This window comes from Lepisosteus oculatus, chromosome 7, assembly GCF_040954835.1.
Source record: "Lepisosteus oculatus isolate fLepOcu1 chromosome 7, fLepOcu1.hap2, whole genome shotgun sequence".
NCBI classification, from domain to species: domain Eukaryota; kingdom Metazoa; phylum Chordata; class Actinopteri; order Semionotiformes; family Lepisosteidae; genus Lepisosteus; species Lepisosteus oculatus.
Window position 1 is genome coordinate 8,458,356 of NC_090702.1, and position 20,951 is coordinate 8,479,306.

A 20,951-nucleotide genomic window follows, 5' to 3' on the forward strand; every position below is an offset into this window, starting at 1 on the left:
ATCTGTATTCTAAACTATATGAGTAAAATCTTGAGTGTCTCATTATATGCTTATATTGTCTTGAAAGTGTGAGAACCGACTGAGGTTATTCTTTATCAGCAGTAATTTATTCTCAGTCTTTATGTTGTTTCACCACTGGGTCAGTCACAACACACCAAGGTACATATTGTACATATTGTATCTGTAGCAGGCAGGTCAAAGGAAAGATACTCTTCAGGGACTGATTTGTGGAGAAGCATATTTCAAAGACTCAGCACTTCTGAACATTGTGCAGCAGTAGCACTTGCCTGAATTGCAGTGCAGAACAAATATTTGCCACGTTTAAAAACAAATAAAATGACACTGCTGCAGAAATGGAGTACTCTCTGAAAATAAACTTGTTACTGTGGAAATTTTATAAACACGTTTGAACTCTTTCAATGAATATGAGAGCCCGACATAATTCTCGTGTTTTCCTTGACGCACATTTTTTTTTCATTTTTTTCATTTTTAAAAAAATATATTTTATATCAAAATGCTCCAGCAGGTAAAAGTGATATTTGCATTGCTGTAGCAGCATAAAATGGTATTTTGGACATTTTTGAAGTCAAGGAACATACTGTAATGGAAATAAGTATTTACTACAGCACTTGCCTGTAGGCTACTTAGCATTGTATTGCACTTGTTGATGAGCAGCTACTGTAAATATTGTAATATAAAAGCAGTGCAATTTTGCTAAAGATTGTAGTAAAGAATGATACAAACCGTGAGGAAAAACACCAAAGCAAAGTGAATTAATAACTAAGTAACAGGAATCTTCTATAGTTCTTTAACTATACTTGTGATTGACCCCTCATGTGTTTCAATGTCACACCAGTTTTCACTGCATTCCTCTGGCTGATTTGAAAAAAATATTTAATATAAAGCATACATCTCAAATGGTGAAAAATGTTTTTAAAGCCTATTGGAAATATCAGTAAATACGTTTGTTCAGCATTAATTATGGACTCTGTACTGAATTTGCAGATGATCAAAGTCATGCTAGATTCTCTGGTTGCCATTGCCATTGTTTTATGATAAAAGTTTATACCTACTATACCTAAGATTCCAATCAATAAAGCGTTTTGGATTTTTATCAAAATTTGAGTTTTTAATATCTGCTCCTAAGTCTTTACATCATTTACTGGCCTCTGTGAGAGACTTGACTGATGTTCTGTACATCTTTCAATTGGAGCACTACTGTTTATATCAAGGTTGCAGACATCAATGCCAACCACCAGATGTACTGTAGAGGAGTCATTGTGAGTTAAATGGCATAATTGTTTATTATTTTGGTAATTGTAAAAAACAATAACTAAATATTCACTTAAAAATGTTGTGTATGAACATTTCTTTAATGTTTCTCTACAGTTGTCAATTAAGAAAAGATGCGAGGATTATTTTAGTTTTAATGTTTGCATTTAAATATATATTTTTTTAAATCCTGTCTTAGTATATCTATTAGCAATAGGTTTTTAGGACGTGTAACTTCTCAGTGGTGTTGCACAATCCTTTAAGACCCTATAAATTGTCAATGTATAGAAAGTGGTTTCTTCTTAGAAACACAATGTGAGCTTTGCAACTTCAGTATTTAGTATGTTTCCCTCAATACTAGAAAGGAAGATAGCTTTAGCATTTATAATTTAACTTCACTATGGATTCACTGGAGTGCCTGAGACAGCAGCACTGCCTTTCTGTTCTGTGGTGTGTGGGTAGTGCAGTCATATTTCCGGGAATTGTTGCTGCAGAGTATTGCCTGCTACTCAGATTCTTCAGACTTCACTGCAGTATTGTCAGCACTGCAGTTGTTTAGAGAGTTTAATCTCTTTACAAATGGAAATGTACTGATTGTCTATCGTATCTTGTTGCAAAAGATAAATCTTTTACAAAAGCTAAATTGTTATTTATCTTGAAATTTATTCCCTGATTTGTCCATTTACAAGACGTAAAAGCTACCTGTATTGAGGAGTACTGTAGGTTGCTCGAAGGTTATAAGCCAGGAAATGTTTCTAGTTTTTATTATTCATATTTTTATTTCTGTGCTTCTCTATAAGGTAATATAATACAACACATAAGAGCTACAGTGCCACAGAAATGCAGGTATTGACTTATAAAACAATGGCTTAAATTTGAATTAAGTAAATTTTGACTGTTTATGTCTATTGTTTTATAAAATTAAACACAGAACACGCAAAAAAATGATTTAGACAGATTGAAGACTTGATCCTGACAGAGGAAAGAGGCCCTTTTAGATTCTATTGCCACTGGCTCTTACAGAATATATTTATATTTCAGTTAATTCATTTGATAAATTGGGATTTTTAAGTTACAAATGTTATAATAGTAAATTTATTTCAAAGGCATAAAATGTTATGAATGTTATGGCATTATCAGAGCCATAAACCTAACCATGTACTGTAATTGTTTTAAAAAAATGATTACAACATCATTAAAAACATTTTAATAGATTATTTACACACAGTTATAAAAGTTAAATAGGTAACTAAACTAAAGGGACACCAATAATTTAAAATATAAAATATAATAGCACTTAATCTATTTCCATTTATTTATTTTAAGAGAACTGTAGTAGGAAATAAAGCAGATTAGTATTATTGAAACTTAAAAAAGTCGAATATTAAACACCCTCCTGATTTTTACAGTATTCATTAATTTTGTGTTTAAAAGGTTAGGCGACCTTTCACTAGTCAGAATATATATTGACTCTGCCAGATGACATGGATAACCTCCCCACATACAGTACATTTCAGGGAGATTAATTAATCAAAAAGACACCAAACAATGGGAATGCTTTGCACAAGGCCTGATTTTTTTTCTTGAATATTTTTCAATAGCTGCAGATAAGCATTCCTTTAAAAAATGGAATATGATTTGGAATGTGTTTTGTGCCACCAGCTTTCTATGAAGCCGACAAAGAAAAAGGAAATTCATGAAGAATAATGAATACATCAAGAGTTTGTGTAGCGTATGAGAGGTCACTAATGGTTAATGAAATGCACCTGGTATTCACAAAGCATTCCTAACATAAGGCACATCTGAAACTGTGTGCAAGATTGCAAAGATGGAAAGCAGGTGTAATGAGTTAAGTTGTGTTGAGATCAGCAAATTGTGAATTATCTCATCTCTGAGACTCTCCCTGTCAACAGAGTAAGGCGTTGCTAATAAAGGAGAGACATTTTCAGGCTTCTCTGTCTGCTTTAAACCTGTGAATACCACCATTGAGACATTTCTAAAATACCGTAAGAAAGGAGGCTTTGCATGTAATTTTGCAGCGAATAAGTGTTCATGCTTTCCTTTTAAGGCAGGTATTGTTCAGTAATAGAAATATATTTTTTTACTTTACTCATTTTGAGAAGTTTACGCTTGAAATTATTTCTGTTGCAGTGAAATGAGAAACAATTCTGAGTGTTCTGATTTTTTCATTTGATTCTTTTCCGGTATTTTTCATTTCTGCATTTTTTTTGCCTTTTTATTTTTTATTACACATAATGGAATACCCGATCTCAATACAATTTAAGTAGATGAGGCCAGCAAAGAGATTAGCATTGCCTTTAAATCCAGCATTAAAGAAAGACAGAGTACCATCAATTCCTCCAAGGAGGATATATCCCAGTTGGGGCTCTCTCTGAGACTTTATAAGTTAGGCCCAGAGCTGTCTCCAAAATGAATGGCCTTTTGTTTTCTGCAGGATTCTCATCAATTCACCTAAGAATTTTCCTTTAAGCTTCTAAATTCCCAGTAGACTCAAGACTTTCTCAGTACTTTATTTTGGAAATATAAATAAAATGAGTTGTTATCACAAAGTTAGAGTTCGTATTGAACAGAAGGATTTCAAAGTTAAATCTAACCAAGTCACTCAGTTATCTCCTACAGTACCTTACATGTACTGTAGTTTAATGATAATATGGCTTCTGCTGCATTTCTTTATTTTTGTCATTTCTAATCTCTAAGTGTTTGTTTGGAATTGAACTGGAGTTTTCAATTCCACTTTCCTGTGTTTAAGGGGAACAGGTTTAAATATATTCACACACTGCAATAATTAAATAAACTCAGATCCTTTTATACCTGATCTTCATATTAGTGTATAAATTACTGAATTTGTTTTCGTTTGCACAGCTTTCATTGTGTAATGTGTCTATCACCTCTCCCATTTTGATGCTCTGGATATTGTTGAGTAATGTATTGGCTTTACTACTAGAAGAGTTACTGTATTTAGACAACTGTTATCATAATTATTCATTTCCTGTTATAGACAAAACAAGTTCCAAAAAGTGAACTTTACTCAGTCTATTTACCAGACTGATTGAGACCACCTCTTCTGGAAGTTATAGTTTGGTTATGTTCAATCTGTTTGGCAGTCGAAATTTGTGCTCTACAAACAAACCAAATTTCACTGAGCTAGTGTAAACAAAACTCCTAACGTTTACCTTGAAGGAACATTTGAGAAAAAAAGATCCGTGCTTCAGAAATCTCCATTCTCTTTTTCAATGTTTAATTTCAGTATCTAGTGCCATTACTTAACGAACAGATGAAAATTAATCTGAGAATTAAATGCTACTAGCAGTACTGTAAAGTCATTATTTTAATTAAAAAACATTTATTAGAACAGACCTATGAGGTTATATAGTATACTTTAAGAATAATTAAAAAATTTCCCCTTAATAATCCCTTACACTTATATAGCGCTTTTCTGGACGCTCCACTCAAAGCGCTTTACAGCTAATGGGAACTCCCCTCTACCACCACCAATGTGCAGCATCCACCTGGATGATGCGATATCCAGTATTGAATATTGGCTATGCCGATATTTTTGTCGGCTGGGTAGAAGAACGCTTCTTTGCGTCCTACACTGGCTATGTCCCTGACCTCTACAAACGATATATTGATGACTGCATCGGTGCTGCCACATGCTCCAACGATCAGCTTTAGTTCTTCCTGCACCATTTCACCAACTTCCATCTGTCCCTCAAATATACGGTTAACATATCTTCCACTACTCTTCCGTTTCTAGACATCAACTTCTCTATCAACTACCCCCGACTGTCCACTTCAGTTTATTACAAACCCACGGATTCACACAGCTACCTCCTGTACAGCTCATTTCACCCCAACCACATTAAAAACTCTCTTCCTTTTTCACAGTTCCTTAGGCTACGACGATTATGCAGCGACGACATCGACTTCGAGAACCAAGCCCTCGAAATGTACTCCTTTTTCATCAACAGAGGATACCCCAGCAGTGTCATTGACAGGGCCCTTGCCCGAGCCAAAAACACCCCCCGGACCATCAACCCGATCAGGAACTCCCGCCGTAACAACCGAATTCCCTTGGTGCTTCCTTACCACCCTAACACACTTCCTATCCCCAGGACCATTAACCACAACTTTTCCATCCTACAGGATGATCCCTCCATTGGGGCCCTCTTTTCTGATCGCCCTATCATCTCATATCGCCGACCACCTAATCTGCGTAACCTCCTTGTTCACAGCTCCCTTGACCGCCCTCAACAACCATCCACAACCGGCACTTTCCCTTGCAACAGAGCTCGCTGTATCACCTGCAAGTACACATCCACCACCACACTCATTCAAGGCCCCTCAGGACAATTCCGGATCACCCAGACATCATCTTGTACCTCCAGCAACCTTATTTACTGTATCTCTTGCAGTAAATGCTCAGCCATCTACATTGGAGAAACAGGAAGGAGACTCGCAGACTGCTTCAGAGAACACGTCAGGGCTGTGAAGATTAAAGATCTCTCCAAGCCCATTGTTTCTCATTTCACCTCTGACGGCCACGACAACTCTAATCTCTCCGTCTGTGTTCTCAAAGATGGTTTTCCGAACTCATCAGAGAGACCACCAAAACTAAAATTATTCTGCAGCTAGGATCACACATTCTCCCTTCTCTTAACGACAGACTACTGTTCTTTTAAATTTTCTCCATTCATTGGAAGTTTCATTTCACACCTCTCTGCAACCATTCTGACTTCACACCTCTTGATTGGCCTCTCTTTCTGTCCCCTGCTCCCGCCTCTCACTCCTCCTCCTTCCCAACCTTTGTTCTCCCGCTACTTTACCTTTGCCTACTGCCCTGTCTCTCTCACACCTGAAGAAGGCTCCACGGCCGAAACATTTTGTTCTCTTTCTTTTTTTTTCAGCATGGAATAAACCTATTACTTGTTCCTTTGCAGCCTACACATGCTGACGCAGCTACCCACATGATTTGTTTAGGTCGTACATACAGGTGGTGTACAGAACAGGACTAGAAGGAACAGTTTTGTCTGTTCCCATTTTCATTGTGTTTTAATTGGAGAGGCCTGAGGAGATATGTCCTCAGCTACTCATTTACTCAAGGTGTCAAAAGGAACAGCTTCCTCAAATTGCTAGCTTTATTTTATTTGTATGAGCTTAACAAGCAGAAGTTACATAGTTATATTGTCACAGTCAGGTGCCTCAGCCAGTCGCGGCTGGCATCATCCAAATCGGTGAAGTTGCCGGGGCATCTGAAGCAAGGGCAGGAGTATAGGATGTGGTCGGCCGTCTGCCCCTTGCCATCGCCGCATTCGCAAATTGGGTCATCAGTGAGACCCCGCTTGTGTAGGGTGGCCAGGAAACGACCATGTCCGGTTCTTAGTCGGTTCAGCTTGACCCAGGCTTGTCTGGGTAGGTCATTTCTAGCGGGTTTGTTAGATACTTTGTCAATAAACTGTTTCAGTCTGTGGTTGTTATTATTCCACACATCTTGCCACTTTTTGTTAGTCCAATTGGTGCCATTGTTGTTGTTTGCTTCTTTCATAAGGCACCTCAAAATAGCTAGCTAAAGATGGTTCAAAGAGACCTCTAGAATGTGTAGGTGACAATGTTACCCACGAAGACTGAACTTAAGGCTCTCTGACATAAAGGCTCACCCTCGGCTTGGTTTGTTTTGCAGAATAATGAGATGCTGGAACTGCAGCGGACACGGATGAAAGAGGAAATCCGGGAGTACAAGTTCCGGGAAGCACGCCTCCTGCAGGACTACACAGAGCTGGAGGAGGAGAACATCATGCTCCAGAAACTGGTCTCTACCCTCAAACAGAACCAGGTCAGTCCTCCCTGCCCAGCCTTTGCTCCACACTCACACAGAACCCCCAGAACTCTATCCTCCCTTCCCACATTAGCCCCTTTTTCTGGCAGTGTGGAAAACAGCTGATAATAATAATAATAAAAAATAATAATGTTGCTTTATCAGCCCTATACAACTTCTTGCATTAGGAATTTGTCTTTTCGCATACCCCAGCTTGCTCTCCATGAGACACAGACAGGCAGAGAAGCTTGGGGTCAGAGCACAGAGTCAGCCATTGTACAGTGCCCCTGGAGCAGTTGGGGTTAAGGGCCTTGCTCAGGGGTCTGACAGAGTAGGATTCCTCTGACGGCTGCGGGATTTGAACCTGTAACCTTCCGGTCACAGGCACAGATCCTTAGCCACAGAGCCACCGCTCCGCCCAGTTGATTATAACTGAGGTTGTTAAATTACTCTAATAGTGCTTTACTGTAAAGAAGGCGGCCTACAGATACAATAGAGAGGGTTCATGTTGTTGTTTTGCATATAGGTTGTCAATGAATTAAGGAAACTACTGTAAATTCCTTCTACAGTGAATTGCACAGATTTAAATCTTTTTCCACGGCACCAAAAGCCAATAAGCAAGTTTTGTGGCAGTTAGACAGAAGGTGCTGCAGAGTGCCATTGCGTCACACCTCCTTATTGTCTGTAAGGCTTGAAGTGAACACATAATTTATTTTACTATACTGTATATGTGTGTAATCCTTGAATGTTACTGCAGAGTTGAGTGCTATTCATAAGAGGCAACATGTTAGTGTGACTCTTTCTGTGAAAATAGACTTCCACTATGAAACACATCATTCATTTACAACCTAAGAAGAATAACATACTTGTCTTATCTTACTTGTGTAACCTGGACTAATGGCGACCCTCTGCACCTACTATACAGGCCATTCAAGCAGGTCATCTCTCCTGCTGTAGCAGTGATGAACAACTGCGTTCTGGAGCCCCATGGGCTGGGGTCCAGATTGAGCCAAGAGTTCTTACCAGCTGCTCCATTACAGTGCAAATACTTCATGTTCACCAATTTTCATTCCTCTATTCTCTTTAACTGAGCCACACTGCATTCCAGTCACTGATGTGTTACAAATATGGTGCACGCGAAAAAATATTGTGCCAAATGTTATATAAAACTGTCAAATGTTTCAATAAATATTATGTTATTATTCTTTTAAAAATAATAATTGTTTTCAATAATAATTATGAACATAAAATAGATATTCATTAATGTTTTGGGCTTAACAAATTTCTATTTTATGTCATTTAGTTATGTTGTCATTAGTTGTGTAGTGAAAAGTGGGAAGTTTTAGATTTATGAGGAATGACTCACTTGCATGTACTAAAGCTCTGCCTCTTAGTAAGTCAAAACAGGACTGTTTTTCTATCTCTTTCTCTCTTTGCCCTCAGGTGGAGTACGAAGGCCTCAAGCATGAGATCAAGTGCCTGGAGGAGGAGACGGTCCTGCTGAACAGCCAGCTGGAAGATGCCATCCGCCTGAAGGAGATCGCGGAGAGCCAGCTGGAAGAGGCCCTGGACACGCTGAAGAACGAGCGCGAGCAGAAGAACAGCCTGCGCAAGGAGCTCTCCCAGTACATCAGCATGAGCGACAGCATGTACAACAGCCACCTCAGCATCTCCGTGGACGGGCTCAAGTTCAACGAGGAGGCGAACGGGGCGCCCAACAACGACGAGAAGTGCAACGGCCACGTCCACGGCTCCCTGATGAAGCTCAACGGGGACTACCGCCCGGCCACCGCCAGGAAGGGGGAGGCCCTGAACCCAGTGTCGGACCTCTTCAGCGAGCTCAACCTCTCCGAGATGCAGAAGCTGAAGCAGCAGCTCTTGCAGGTGAGTCCGCAGGGGAACTGTCCAGCTCATTGAAGAAGCACACATGCGCAGCTGCCATGAAGAAACAAGTCGATACACTGGACAATATTGGTATTAAGAAGGGCAGGAAATGAATAACTATGGTCAGAAATGTTTTTACAGTATGGGGCTTGCATTTCTTTCTTTTTGTTCTCTTTTTTCTTTGGGACTTTTAGAATTTTAGAAACCCCAATAATGTCTGTTAATCCCAACAGATTTGGAATAGCCAGCTAGATGTTTTTCATATTTGCAATTTGCAGGTAGAGGGAGAATGACTTAGTGTAGGCACGTTCCCCCCAACTCACCCAGCTTCAAGCCACTTGTCTTTTAGCACGTCGCAGGCAATACAAGCCCATACCAGAATTTCAGCGCTGATTGCCAGTCCTATGCAGACAGCACCACGTCTGAGAGGCCGCAGGAGTTACAGTGTACCCACTCTCTCCTTGGCAGCACTCAGCCAATCATGTGCCACGGCTGGGGGAATCCCTGTCACATTCAACCAGTGACATTATCCAGGCTCGAACCCATGATCAAACAGATTAGCCAGTGCTTGAGTGAGGGCTTTTACCAGTGAAGCCAATCGTGAGGCTCCCTCAGTCGTGCTTATCCTGAACTCCACCTTTGCACTTCAGGAAAGAGCTGCAATATGACACATATATGAAATTATTTCACAAGATGAAGGCTGGTAGTGTTTGATCAAAGTGGAACTGGAAATATTTACTGGCCACCCAGGGGGCTGACCGAAACATTTACTTGAAATTAAGCTTGCCTTTTGATTCTGTCCACACAACATTGTGTCACATTGTGTCACCAATGCTGTATTGGTGAATTATAGTAATGCTGTCAGTCACTAATGTTTGCCTAGATAGGTAAACTAAAAGTTTCCAGTAAACTTAACACCCATGCCTAAATCACATTAGGAAACTAATACATTGATACTTTACCATGCATCCATTCATTTTCTCTTTATCCAGTACATAGTAACGAGGGATGACAGAGCCTAACCCTAAATGCAACGGGCTTAAGGCAGGATACACCCTTGACAATAGTCACAGACACAAACACACACTCACACTCACAACAGGGCCACATTTATGAACTCATATAAACTCTACCCCAGGAACTGAACATGCTAATGCTAATCACTGTGCCCTGTGCTTTCTTAATGGTTTACTATATGTAAAATGCTTGATTTTAGGAACAATAAAAATAAATAAGGGACAAAGAAAGCTAAGATAAAAAATGAGAAATTTATGCCCCAGTGCTGACTCAAGAGAACAAATATCTCTCTGGTACACAACAATACAATGACTCTATAGAGAATCAAGATGTTTATTATGGAGAAAAATTGCACAGTTGAGAAACATCTGATATACCCTATACATTTACAGTTTGCTATTGATCTGCTGTCTGAAGTTAATTTCAGTGGGCTTTGAGACTCTTCCCTACATTTCAGTCAGAGCCCAATGGCTGAGATGAGTGCTTTCTTGATGTCAGTGATCTCTGCTGTTGTTGGGAAGATTTATTTTTTTCCATTCTAGATAATACACCATTGTGTAGAACCTATAAAAAGAAGATAAGCAACAGCAGGTCATCTGCTGTTAAAAAGAGGCTCTGTTTTGAAATATACTGACAAACTGTACTCAAGGTTTTTCTTCATAGTTACTGATCGAGGCTGCAATACTTCCACGGCTCTGTAAATGTTAGTAGACATCTAATCAAGAAAATCACTACCTTTTTCTGCCATGGAGCCAGAGACAAGCATCATTAATATACATCTTTGCATACAATGGTGCTTTGGAGCACATTAAACACTCTCTGACTGAATCCGATTTTAATTTTTCTGGTCTCAAAGGCTGTGAATCTGATTGAAACTTTCTTCCTTCCTCAGGTATAATTAATGGTACAATATTCAAAAAGTTAAAATAATAAAGTGACTGCAAATGTACTGGTTGCGTATGTCTAATGCTGCAACTGCAGCCATTGGCACTTCTTAAATAAATTTAAGTAGAACAAATCCTTGCACTGTACCAAATAAAACTAGTGTTTTATTTAAGTGAAATAGTTTTTTTTTACTTGGGAATATCAGTGAGGACTGAAAGCAATGTTATCAACTCCTGTGGAGTTGATGTATCTTACTTAAGTTTATATTTATACTGTATTAATAACAGTTCTTAATTTATTTGAATCAGTCTCATTAAGCGTAAACATTTCATCCAAATTTTAAATATAAGTCTTTCAAATTATTTTTGCTCTAAGAGAAAGATGATGAAAGTGCTCTAAGTTGATGAAAAATATAGATTCACTGGTGTAGGCTTATAACAGAGTTGCGCATTGAAATTTGATCACAGAAAATAATTATAAAAATATGATATGAAAAAATATGAAGTCACTGATAAAGATATTTTCCATTGTTTTTCATCCCTTCTAAATGATAAGGCATATAACAAAAATAATGAAGAATCGTTTAATAATTCCTGTTATAATATAAAAAACAGTAGTAAAACAGACCATCAATTCCACTTTACCTTTTTTTATTGTGTAATTGAGGCTTTTTCTTTAATTGACCAAGTGAGTTTCATAAAAAGGAACCTACCGTTATCTTGATCCATTGTCTTGTTGTTTTTTAGATTCATTTTAGTCAGGAAGAGATCATAATGTTAGTAAAGTAGACAATGTTAGTAAAGTAGACAATTATCAATCTTTTTAAAGCCAACTCATCAGTCTCCCCACCACATTTCAGCACTACCCACATCTTAGATTACAGCTGTTTAATAGCCCAGGGGTGTTAAATTATTAAGGGTGCAATTATGCTGGTCATTTTGTATTACATCATCTCAGCCTTGCTGTCAGTGCTGGGAACTGGGCTAACAACCTCTCTCAGAACTCTGCCACGACTCTTTAAATTATTTATCATGAAAGGCCAGGTCTTAACACCACTGCCTTTAAAATGCTTTTAAGGGAAAGGCATGTTTTAAATAAATTATTTTTTATCAAATAATTATTTTATTTTTTAAATTAATAATAATTCCTTACACTTATATAGTGGTTTTCTGGACACTCCACTCAAAGTGCTTTACAGGTAATGGGGACTCCCTTCCACCACAGATGTGTAGCCCCACCAGGATGATGCAACGGCAGCCACAGTGCACAAGTACACTCACCACACATTACCTATCAGTGGGGAGGAGAACAGAGAGGTGAAGCCAATTCATAGATGAGGATTATTAGGAGGCTATGATTGGTAAGGACCAATGGGAAACTTGGCCAGGACACCAGGGTTACACCCCTACTCTTTTCGAGAAACACCCTGGGATTTTTAATGACACAAAGAGTCAGGACCTTGGTTTTACATCTCATCTGAAGGACGGCACCTTTTTTTACAGTATAGTCTCTCCATCACTACAGTGGGGGATTAGGACCCACACAGACCTCAGCAACAAGTTTTTCGCAGGAGGTCTCCCATCCAGGTATTGACCAGGCTCACACCTACTGAGCTTCAGTGGGTTGCCAGTTGTGAGTTGCAGGGTAATGTGGCTGCTAGAATAAAGAGTTGAACAGTGTGCAGTATGCCTGTTCTCCCCACGTGCGTGTGGGTTTCCTCCCCTAGTCCAAAGACATAGTGGTAGCTTAATTGGCTTCTGAGAAAATTGGTCCTGGTGTGAATATAAATATATTTGTGTCTGTGTGTGCTCTGCAAGGGACTGGCATCTTGTCCAGGATGAATCCATTTCTTGCTGGATTTGGTTCCCCGCGATACCGTATTGGACAAAGCGGTTAGAAAGTGGATGGGTGGACAGATTTCAAATAAATTGAAAACAAAAGAGAACAGTTAAGGTTTAGCAGATTAGAGGAGTAGGACAGGGGTCTGTACTAGAACTGCTGCTCTTACAAATGTATTTAGTAAACTAATTCAGTTTACTGCAATTAGTTAAAACAAAACAGAGCAATTGAAATTCAAAAAGATACTTGGCAAACGACAAAATAAAAGATATCTGCTGCTCTGGAATCAGTTCCATGAAGAACAACCAGGTGCAATCCAGGGCTTACAGACTGTCCTTCACTGAGCAACTGATCTAAACCTTTTTAAACTTTAGAGGGAAATGATACAAGTATTCAAAAACCTCTTAAACACTTACAAAGTCATCTCGGTGCACTTCTTTAAAATAAAAAATGAATTACAAACCAAAGGACACAAATGGAATTTGCGTGAAAGAGCATTGAGGATTGTGAATTGAGAACAGGGGGCACTTCCTTACTCAAAAAGTTGTGGGAGTGTGGAACAAGCTTCTCAGCCGTGCTGTTGAATCCAATAGCCAAACGTCCTTTAAGAAACATCTGGATGTGATTCTTTGATCAATTAGCTATTAACTACCAAACGTGATAGATGGGCTGAATGGCATCCTCTCATTTTTAATCATTTGTAAAACATTCTTATATTTTTAATAAGCAAACTCAATACGTGATCCAGACAAGATTGTCTAGTGAAGTGGATACAGCATATTGTAACGTAAATGTGCAACCATATTTAGGCTGTGTGAACCAGAGATCATTCAGCAGTACTGTACTGTATGTACAAAATCAAAAACCAAAAAAAAACCAAAATCACCTAGATTTGATTTGAACCAGGAGCTTCCAGGCTCTAGTGTCATATCGTGTACCTCATGCACTTCAAGGCTTTTACCAAATGAGGTTATTTGTTTTTGATTATGAAACACATTGGGGACAAAGCCTAGAGGTGAATCAGTTAATGCTGTCAATGTGCATACTGCTCATTTATACAGTGTTGTTTGCACAAACAGCTTGTACACTGCAGGAGTGTTGTTTTTACATTTCCTTCTATTAGGAAATACAAACAGGAACTGAAGTTATTATATTTTTGTCAGACATGCAAAGTCTTATCTACGATAGGAAATTCACTTTTTTATAAAAATTCCTGTATTACTATAATAGCACAATATGCTACTTATCAGCCTTATTTTATAATCGTTTTTTTTCTTGGGTCTCTTCCAGTGGTTAATCAATATGGTTTAAGTGCCAAAGATGTGACTTACTGGATGACTGATTTCTTCAATGCAATGGCTGAACAAAATCAAAAAGCAATGATCCACAGTTAATTTAAATGAGAGGAATCTGTGCAGCATGTGAGTGTTTGGAGCAGGACATCCAAGGCGAACCAACACTGCTAGTGTCTACTTTAGCATTCAGTTGACTTGCCTACTTTGTCAAGAGCACGAGTAAGACAAATGTTTTTTGGGAAATATAAAAATTGTCTGTAATTTTGATGCCCTGAAGTCAGAAGCAGTGACCCATGTTTGGCCACCATCAGCATAAGTAACCATTACATGTTTGTAGCCTTAAAAAAATGAATAAGTAGATAAATCTTCATGTCCAGTAAAGCTTATAATAGGTGAGTAGGAAAGAACAAAAACTACCACATGCTGTGCTGTGAAATTATCGCTCCATTTGTTCAAATTCAAAACCAAGCAATATTCTCAATTGACTGGAAAAGTGGAACCTGGAAATGAATTTATGAATTTTGAAAAAAAGGAGGAAACACATACAGTATCACTACATACTATTGCGTTTTGTCCTTCAAGGCCTAGGTGAAAATTTAAAGGTTTATGTTTAATCCCCAAAAACATAGTTTTTTTCCTCATAAACCCTCTGTAAAAATACAATATGGAAAGTCATATGAGTTGAAGATAAGAGGTCAGGAAGTGTATTCAAGCACACAAGTTATTGGCCCTATCAGATTGTGAACGTGACTCAGCAGGCTTGACCTATAGCAATTAAAAAGACAAGGAGTGAAACATTTGAGATTTCTACCTACAGTATAAGTGTAAAGTATTCAAAAAATATTCAAACATCTTTAACAATCATACTCATATGTTACTTTTCCCTCCAGAATATATTGACATTGGACAATCATTCACTAGAGTTTCAGCTAACCTAAACTCTCCACACATAGTAATGGACAATGCTTTGTGATTACAGGTGGAACGAGAGAAAGCTATTCTCCTGTCCAGCCTTCAGGACTCCCAGACGCAGCTGGAGCACACCAAGGGAGCACTAACAGAGCAGCACGAGCGAGTACACCGGCTCACGGAACACGTCAATGCCATGAAGGGCCTGCAGAACAATAAAGAGCTGGGCATGGAGGTAGAGACAGAGAAGTCAGCCCAGAACTCAGCCCAGGACAGCCACGACTACGAGGTAGACATCAACGGGCTTGAGATCCTGGAGTGCAAGTACAAGGTGGCTGTCACAGAGGTGATCGACCTCAAGGCTGAGCTGAAGGCCCTGAAGGAGAAGTACAACCAGTGCTTGGAGGGCTACACCGAGGAGAAGTCCAAGTGCGAGAGCAAAGTGCAGGTGCTGGATGAGCAGGTGACCCGGCTGGAGAAATCCAACAAGGAGAGCAGAGAACGGATCACCTGTCTGGAGAGCGAGCTGCAGACGGTGACAGTGATGGCCAATGAGAACCACAACACTCTCAATGCTGCCCAGGACGAGCTGGTGACCTTCAGTGAGGAGCTGGCCCAGCTCTACCACCACGTCTGCCTCTGCAACAACGAGACACCCAACAGGGTGATGCTGGACTACTACCGGCAAAGTAGGGTGACGCGCAGTGGCAGCCTAAAGGGGCCGGACGACCCCAGGGGGCTTCTGTCTCCTCGGCTCGCCCGCCGAGCAGTAGTAGCATCTGCAGAAGCCAGAAGCCCCATAGATCCAGCTCCCAGAGACCCTGCCGAGGCTAGCAAGGAGCAAAATAAAAGCCCTAACCGAACCCCAGTAGTGTCACCCATGATAAATGCCCCGCCCTCCTCTCCAGTTACAGAGTCCAATGACCTCCGCAAGGAGCCCATGAACATTTACAACCTCAACGCTATTATCAGGGACCAGATCAAGCACCTACAGAAAGCTGTTGACCGCTCCCTACAGCTGTCCCGACAGCGGGCTGCTGCCAGAGAGCTGGCCCCCATTATTGACAAGGACAAAGAGGGGCTGATGGAGGAGATTCTCAAACTGAAGTCCCTGCTCAGCACCAAGCGGGAGCAGATAGCCACTCTGCGACTGGTCCTAAAAGCCAACAAACAAGTAAGGGCCTTAAAAAAATCAATTAATAAAACGACTCGGTGCAAACGCAACCTTTCTTACATTTCAATCGTGACACATTCTGGTCAGAAGTAAATATCATTATGGCAGTTCTGTCTTGAAATGTGATTTTCCATTTTCCATTTAAGAACCAAATCTGAACAACATTCATTATGACAGCTGTCACTTTAGTTAAAAAAAAATAACAGTAATAACAATAAAGCCATCTGACATACACTATGTGGCCAAGCACTGATGGTATTGTTTCTGAATTCTACACAAGCTGTGTCTGGTGTCTGGTTTTTCTAAGAAAAGCCCCAAATTATAGCAATATTCAAGACAGGAGTTTAAGAATTCAGAGATGGACATTTTCAATATTTACAATGTTTACTGTGCAGTAAAGTCTACAATAGTATAACTTTTAAATTTGCATGCAATAGTTTCTTTGAACTGTAGTTTTATCATTACAATGCATATGCTTATGCATCATAGGAAATGTTTCTCTGTATGTAATTACAGACACTTGGAATAATGAAATAATGACACTATTTGAAGCAGAAGGAGCTATCATTTTGGTGTCATTTAAAAAGCAGTTAGTTACTGTACATAGGATTCTGAGCTGCTATGGAATAAAAAAGTTCTATGTGATGTATGCATGTGGATTGAGAACTAGTAAATGGGCAGAAACCAGTACAGACAAGGATAAAAGGGGTGACATCCTTATCAGCCTACCACAGGGTTCTGCACCAGTGTTTGCCCTCTTTATTTATATCAAATATATAGATGTATTCTTTATATTAAGTGAACTTGTTATTTGGATATAAATAGGATAAAATAGGAAGTAGAAAATAACATGGGGCACTTGGCAAACACCTTGCAAATGAAATTTAGGCCATTTTAGAAAGGTATTACATGTCAATAATATAATATTGAAAAATTATAAATGATAAATTATTAAAAATAATAAGATCAGCCTGATTATGTTACTGTAGGAATTAATTAGAGTGTAGGAATTAATTAGAGTGTGACATTTTTAAAAATGTAATTAAAAATAAAAGGACTGCTGTCTGTGAGGTTCATGGCTCTCCTCCAATCAGCACTGACTGTCCAATACAGGGCGGTACTGTCTGTGAGGGACAAGCCTCTCCTCACATTGAAGAGGATTTCCTTCATTCACCTCTGAAGTGCTGCAGAGAAGCAGCCTCACTGTAGAACAGAGGGTGAGAAGTGGAAAATTACTTCACTGCTTAAATTAAAGGAGAACTTTAGGTGGGCCAAATGGTACAAGTCCAAAGGGAAATGGAGCCAAAATACTTTCGAAAATGTAGTCAATACTTTTGAAAAGTTAACCCTAAACCCTTTTCATTACAATTAGTGTTCTTTGTTGTTAGTTTCCTGTGCCACATTCTGAAGCATATTTACAGGTAAATGATTTATAAAAGTCAGAAGCCCAGCAAAGACATATTAATTTGACACATTGCTCATGTCAAGCAATACAGTATGTATGATATCACTATTTTGACTATGGCCCAATTGATATGTCAGCTCTCAGGGCAGCTCTCTGACAACGCTTCCACCTTCCCTCACCTGCAAACCCCTCTAGCTGCCTTTCACAAAAATCTTCCCAAAGAAAGTAGAAAATAAATAAGGAAAGCACTATCTTCAATTATATTTGAAACTATAAGTGTTTTCCTTTGCTTTTACCATTATATTGCTGTGGGAATACATTTTGTGTGCATCTGTTCTAACAACATTATCAATGAAGAACATTCTGGTTTGTTCTTCAGTTGGTTTTAGAATCCATTAATAAGGTATTCAAGTTCAACGCCGTTAGTTTTCAGTTTTAGAGCATTCTGGAAAACACTTCGTATTCACTATACACAGTATGTCTCAAAGGCTTAAATGGGAAAAAGAGCCAAATCCCACCTCATTGGACATAGGTGGGACCAAACTGATTAGACTTCAGCGACACCGAAGTGGCAGGAGGTCCCAGACTTTTCTGAACCAGGCTTATCCAGCAGCATAGAACCAGGATATAGTGGTTGCATTACAGAGGTAATTTTTGAATGCTACTGGTCAAATGACAGGCTTAAGGAAAGTCAAAGCAGAGCATTAGCGCTATCTGGTGCCAAAGAGTAGAATTACATGTGGTCACATACTGTATGTAAGTTCCATAAATAGGGACTATTACTGTATATAGTTATGCATTATTCTTTTCTGCTAAGCCAGTTTGTATTATATTCTTTTATAAAGCCAATAAACCTTTATTTGAAGTTATCTTTCCCTTTAGATCCTGATCAATCTTAAAAATGCCCATGTTACAATATTATTTATTAATTTGTAAGGATAATTCAAATCCCAGTTTCACCAAGCTGAACAGTATGCACTGTAAAGTATGAAGAGAATGCATACTGTATGTTTCCTTTTGCATCGTTCATTTTCCAAGATGATGCATGGTGTTATGAACAGTGAATCAGAGTTTCTTGTTATCAGTTCAGATTAAAAGAACATCCTATCCTGGTTCAACCTTTCTTTTACTCTTTTTAGATGCAATTTCTTTTAGTTTGGATAAAAACATCTTCCAAAAATAGTTCAGGTGGGTATCTGTGTCAGCATGCGTAGGCTGCAAAGGAACAAGTAATAGGTTTATACCATGCTGAAAATAAGAAAACACAACGTTTCGGCCGTGAAGCCTTCTTCAGAAAAAAGCCTTCTTCTTTTTTTCAGCATGGTATAAACCTATTACTTGTACCTTCCAAAATGCTATCAATATGATTAATTAATGCTACTCAGCTGTATTGTTATGAATTCACATTACACATTGTTCTACAGACTGCAATAAAGCAAACAAACAGTACTAAACCTTTAAGAAAATAGAGTGGTTAGTGCTATTATGATGTGGTATGAGATGCACACGGTAGTCTTTTAGTGAGACCTTATTTAAAACATCTTTTACAGTTGTGGTCACTATTTAACATAAAAATGACTTTGATGTCCTTGAAATGGTTAAAAAACAAATCTAAGGGATATTCCTATAAGGATGTGGTACATAAAAGATAAATAGAAGTGGATCTCTTCAGTCTTAAGCAGACTACAAAGGAGGCTAATTCAAATATAATAATTATTTGATGCATTCTGTGGCAAATAATAGTGGCAGTAATAATATGCTTTATTTAAAATCCTTTTCAGCACTGTGTAATAAATATGCACAAGATATGTAACAAAAACAAAAAAATTACTTAGTGAAATGACCAATAAAATCAAGATCACAGTGAAGTTTTATGTTAAAAGCTATAGTCGTAAGATACAGTACATCTGTCCAGATGAATTTAAAAAAATGTCCACAGTACCAGAATCTATAATGGATTTGGGCAGTGTACACCACAATCACACAATCAGGGACCTAAACAAGAGAAGACTATTGCTCATTGTGTGGAGCCTGGCCGTAGGTACAGTACGATAAAAACACCTGAATCAGCAGGTCTCAAATTAAGTGTTGTACTATCTATTCGTGGAATACATCCTTATTCATCCTTATACAGTACATAATTATTGTTGAGCAGTTCAGTGCTTTGTATTGTATGTAAGCAGGAGATCCTTAATGTTTTCATCCAAAGTTCCCAAAGTGCTTTACAAATAGGAGATAACCTGCTTCATCCTTCAGCGAAGTGCAGTACCACCTGGGTGACACATGTTAGCCATTATGCATCAGCAACCACGCTCCACAGCTGAACTGGTGGAGGAGTGAGAAATTTAGGTAGAGTCAATTATGCAATCCCAAAAGTGCAATTTTTAATACAGTGCTAAAAGGAAATGGCAATATGTAATCATTGGATTTAAAAAAAGAACACTGAGGAATCAAGTGGTAAGTAACAGGGAGTACAATTAAGAAAAATGCACTTTCTCCTACTCCTTTACACATAATACAGTAGATTTGTGGAAGGCTAAAAGTAATTTACTCATGTGGTTGAAGGCGATTCATTGGATCTTCAGGGAACAATGAATGAAATTTTAAGATCAGGAAAACATAAGCATAATACATAAGGCTTAAATAGGAAAACATAAAACATAATTAAGTTTATAACATAAGCAATTCAGTTTGGCATAAGTATTATAAGTGTTATATTATAAGTGTGGCTACAGCAAAATCTGTCCCTTGAATAATTTTAAATCATTTCAGTAATTTACTTGAATAATGTCTCATGTTCTCAGATTCAGTGGGCTATATGACCAGCGTTCACTTCTAGCAGTTTATATGCTCTTATAATAGTTTCATTTTAAATTTTGCACTTTACAATTCCTGGAATGAGTACCTTATTAAAAGCTGTCTCCTAGTTGGATGATAGGACATGCTTTGGGGAACCCTGCAGTAGTGCAATAATTTAAATCTGTTTTCATGTCTACAACCCTCAGGGACTTACTAAACATAAAATACTAAACATATTTTTTATAATAATATATATTTTTATTTATTTAAATCTGTATAACGGATGCTAGACTATACTGTACGTGTAGCTGAGTGTAGTACTGTATACAGTATATCAAATATTTCATGAGGTACCATAACATCCAAGAATTACATGCTTTGTGCATGTTTGGAATACCTGGTGAAATAGGTTAATCCACTTCATTAATGGGTAGCCTCTCTATAAGAAAAGGAGGTTCCAACCCCATTTGGAAGGGGATTCACAGAGAGTGAACTAAGGGGTAGGTGCAAGGAGGAAATGGGATCTGGATCTTCACCTGCGTCAGACATTTATATTCAATATATAAGGCTAAGTTCCGTAATGATGGTGATTAGGAACATCAGTGTAAGATTCTTGAAATTTATTTGATTCCTACA

The 20,951-nt window shown here is 38.5% G+C and overlaps 1 protein-coding gene across 4 annotated transcripts in view; it reads left to right on the forward strand.

Moving 5' to 3' along the window:
* Positions 1 to 20,951, forward strand: part of bicd1a (bicaudal D homolog 1a) — a 141,682-nt gene that overhangs the window by 93,446 nt on the left and 27,285 nt on the right. For all 4 annotated transcript variants that reach the window (XM_069192118.1, XM_006633704.3, XM_069192120.1 and 1 more), the window contains exons 3-5: positions 6,974 to 7,126; positions 8,552 to 8,992; positions 15,008 to 16,111. In XM_069192118.1, the coding sequence (XP_069048219.1) occupies positions 6,974 to 7,126; positions 8,552 to 8,992; positions 15,008 to 16,111 (1,698 nt within the window). The remainder of the gene's footprint in view (positions 1 to 6,973; positions 7,127 to 8,551; positions 8,993 to 15,007; positions 16,112 to 20,951) is intronic.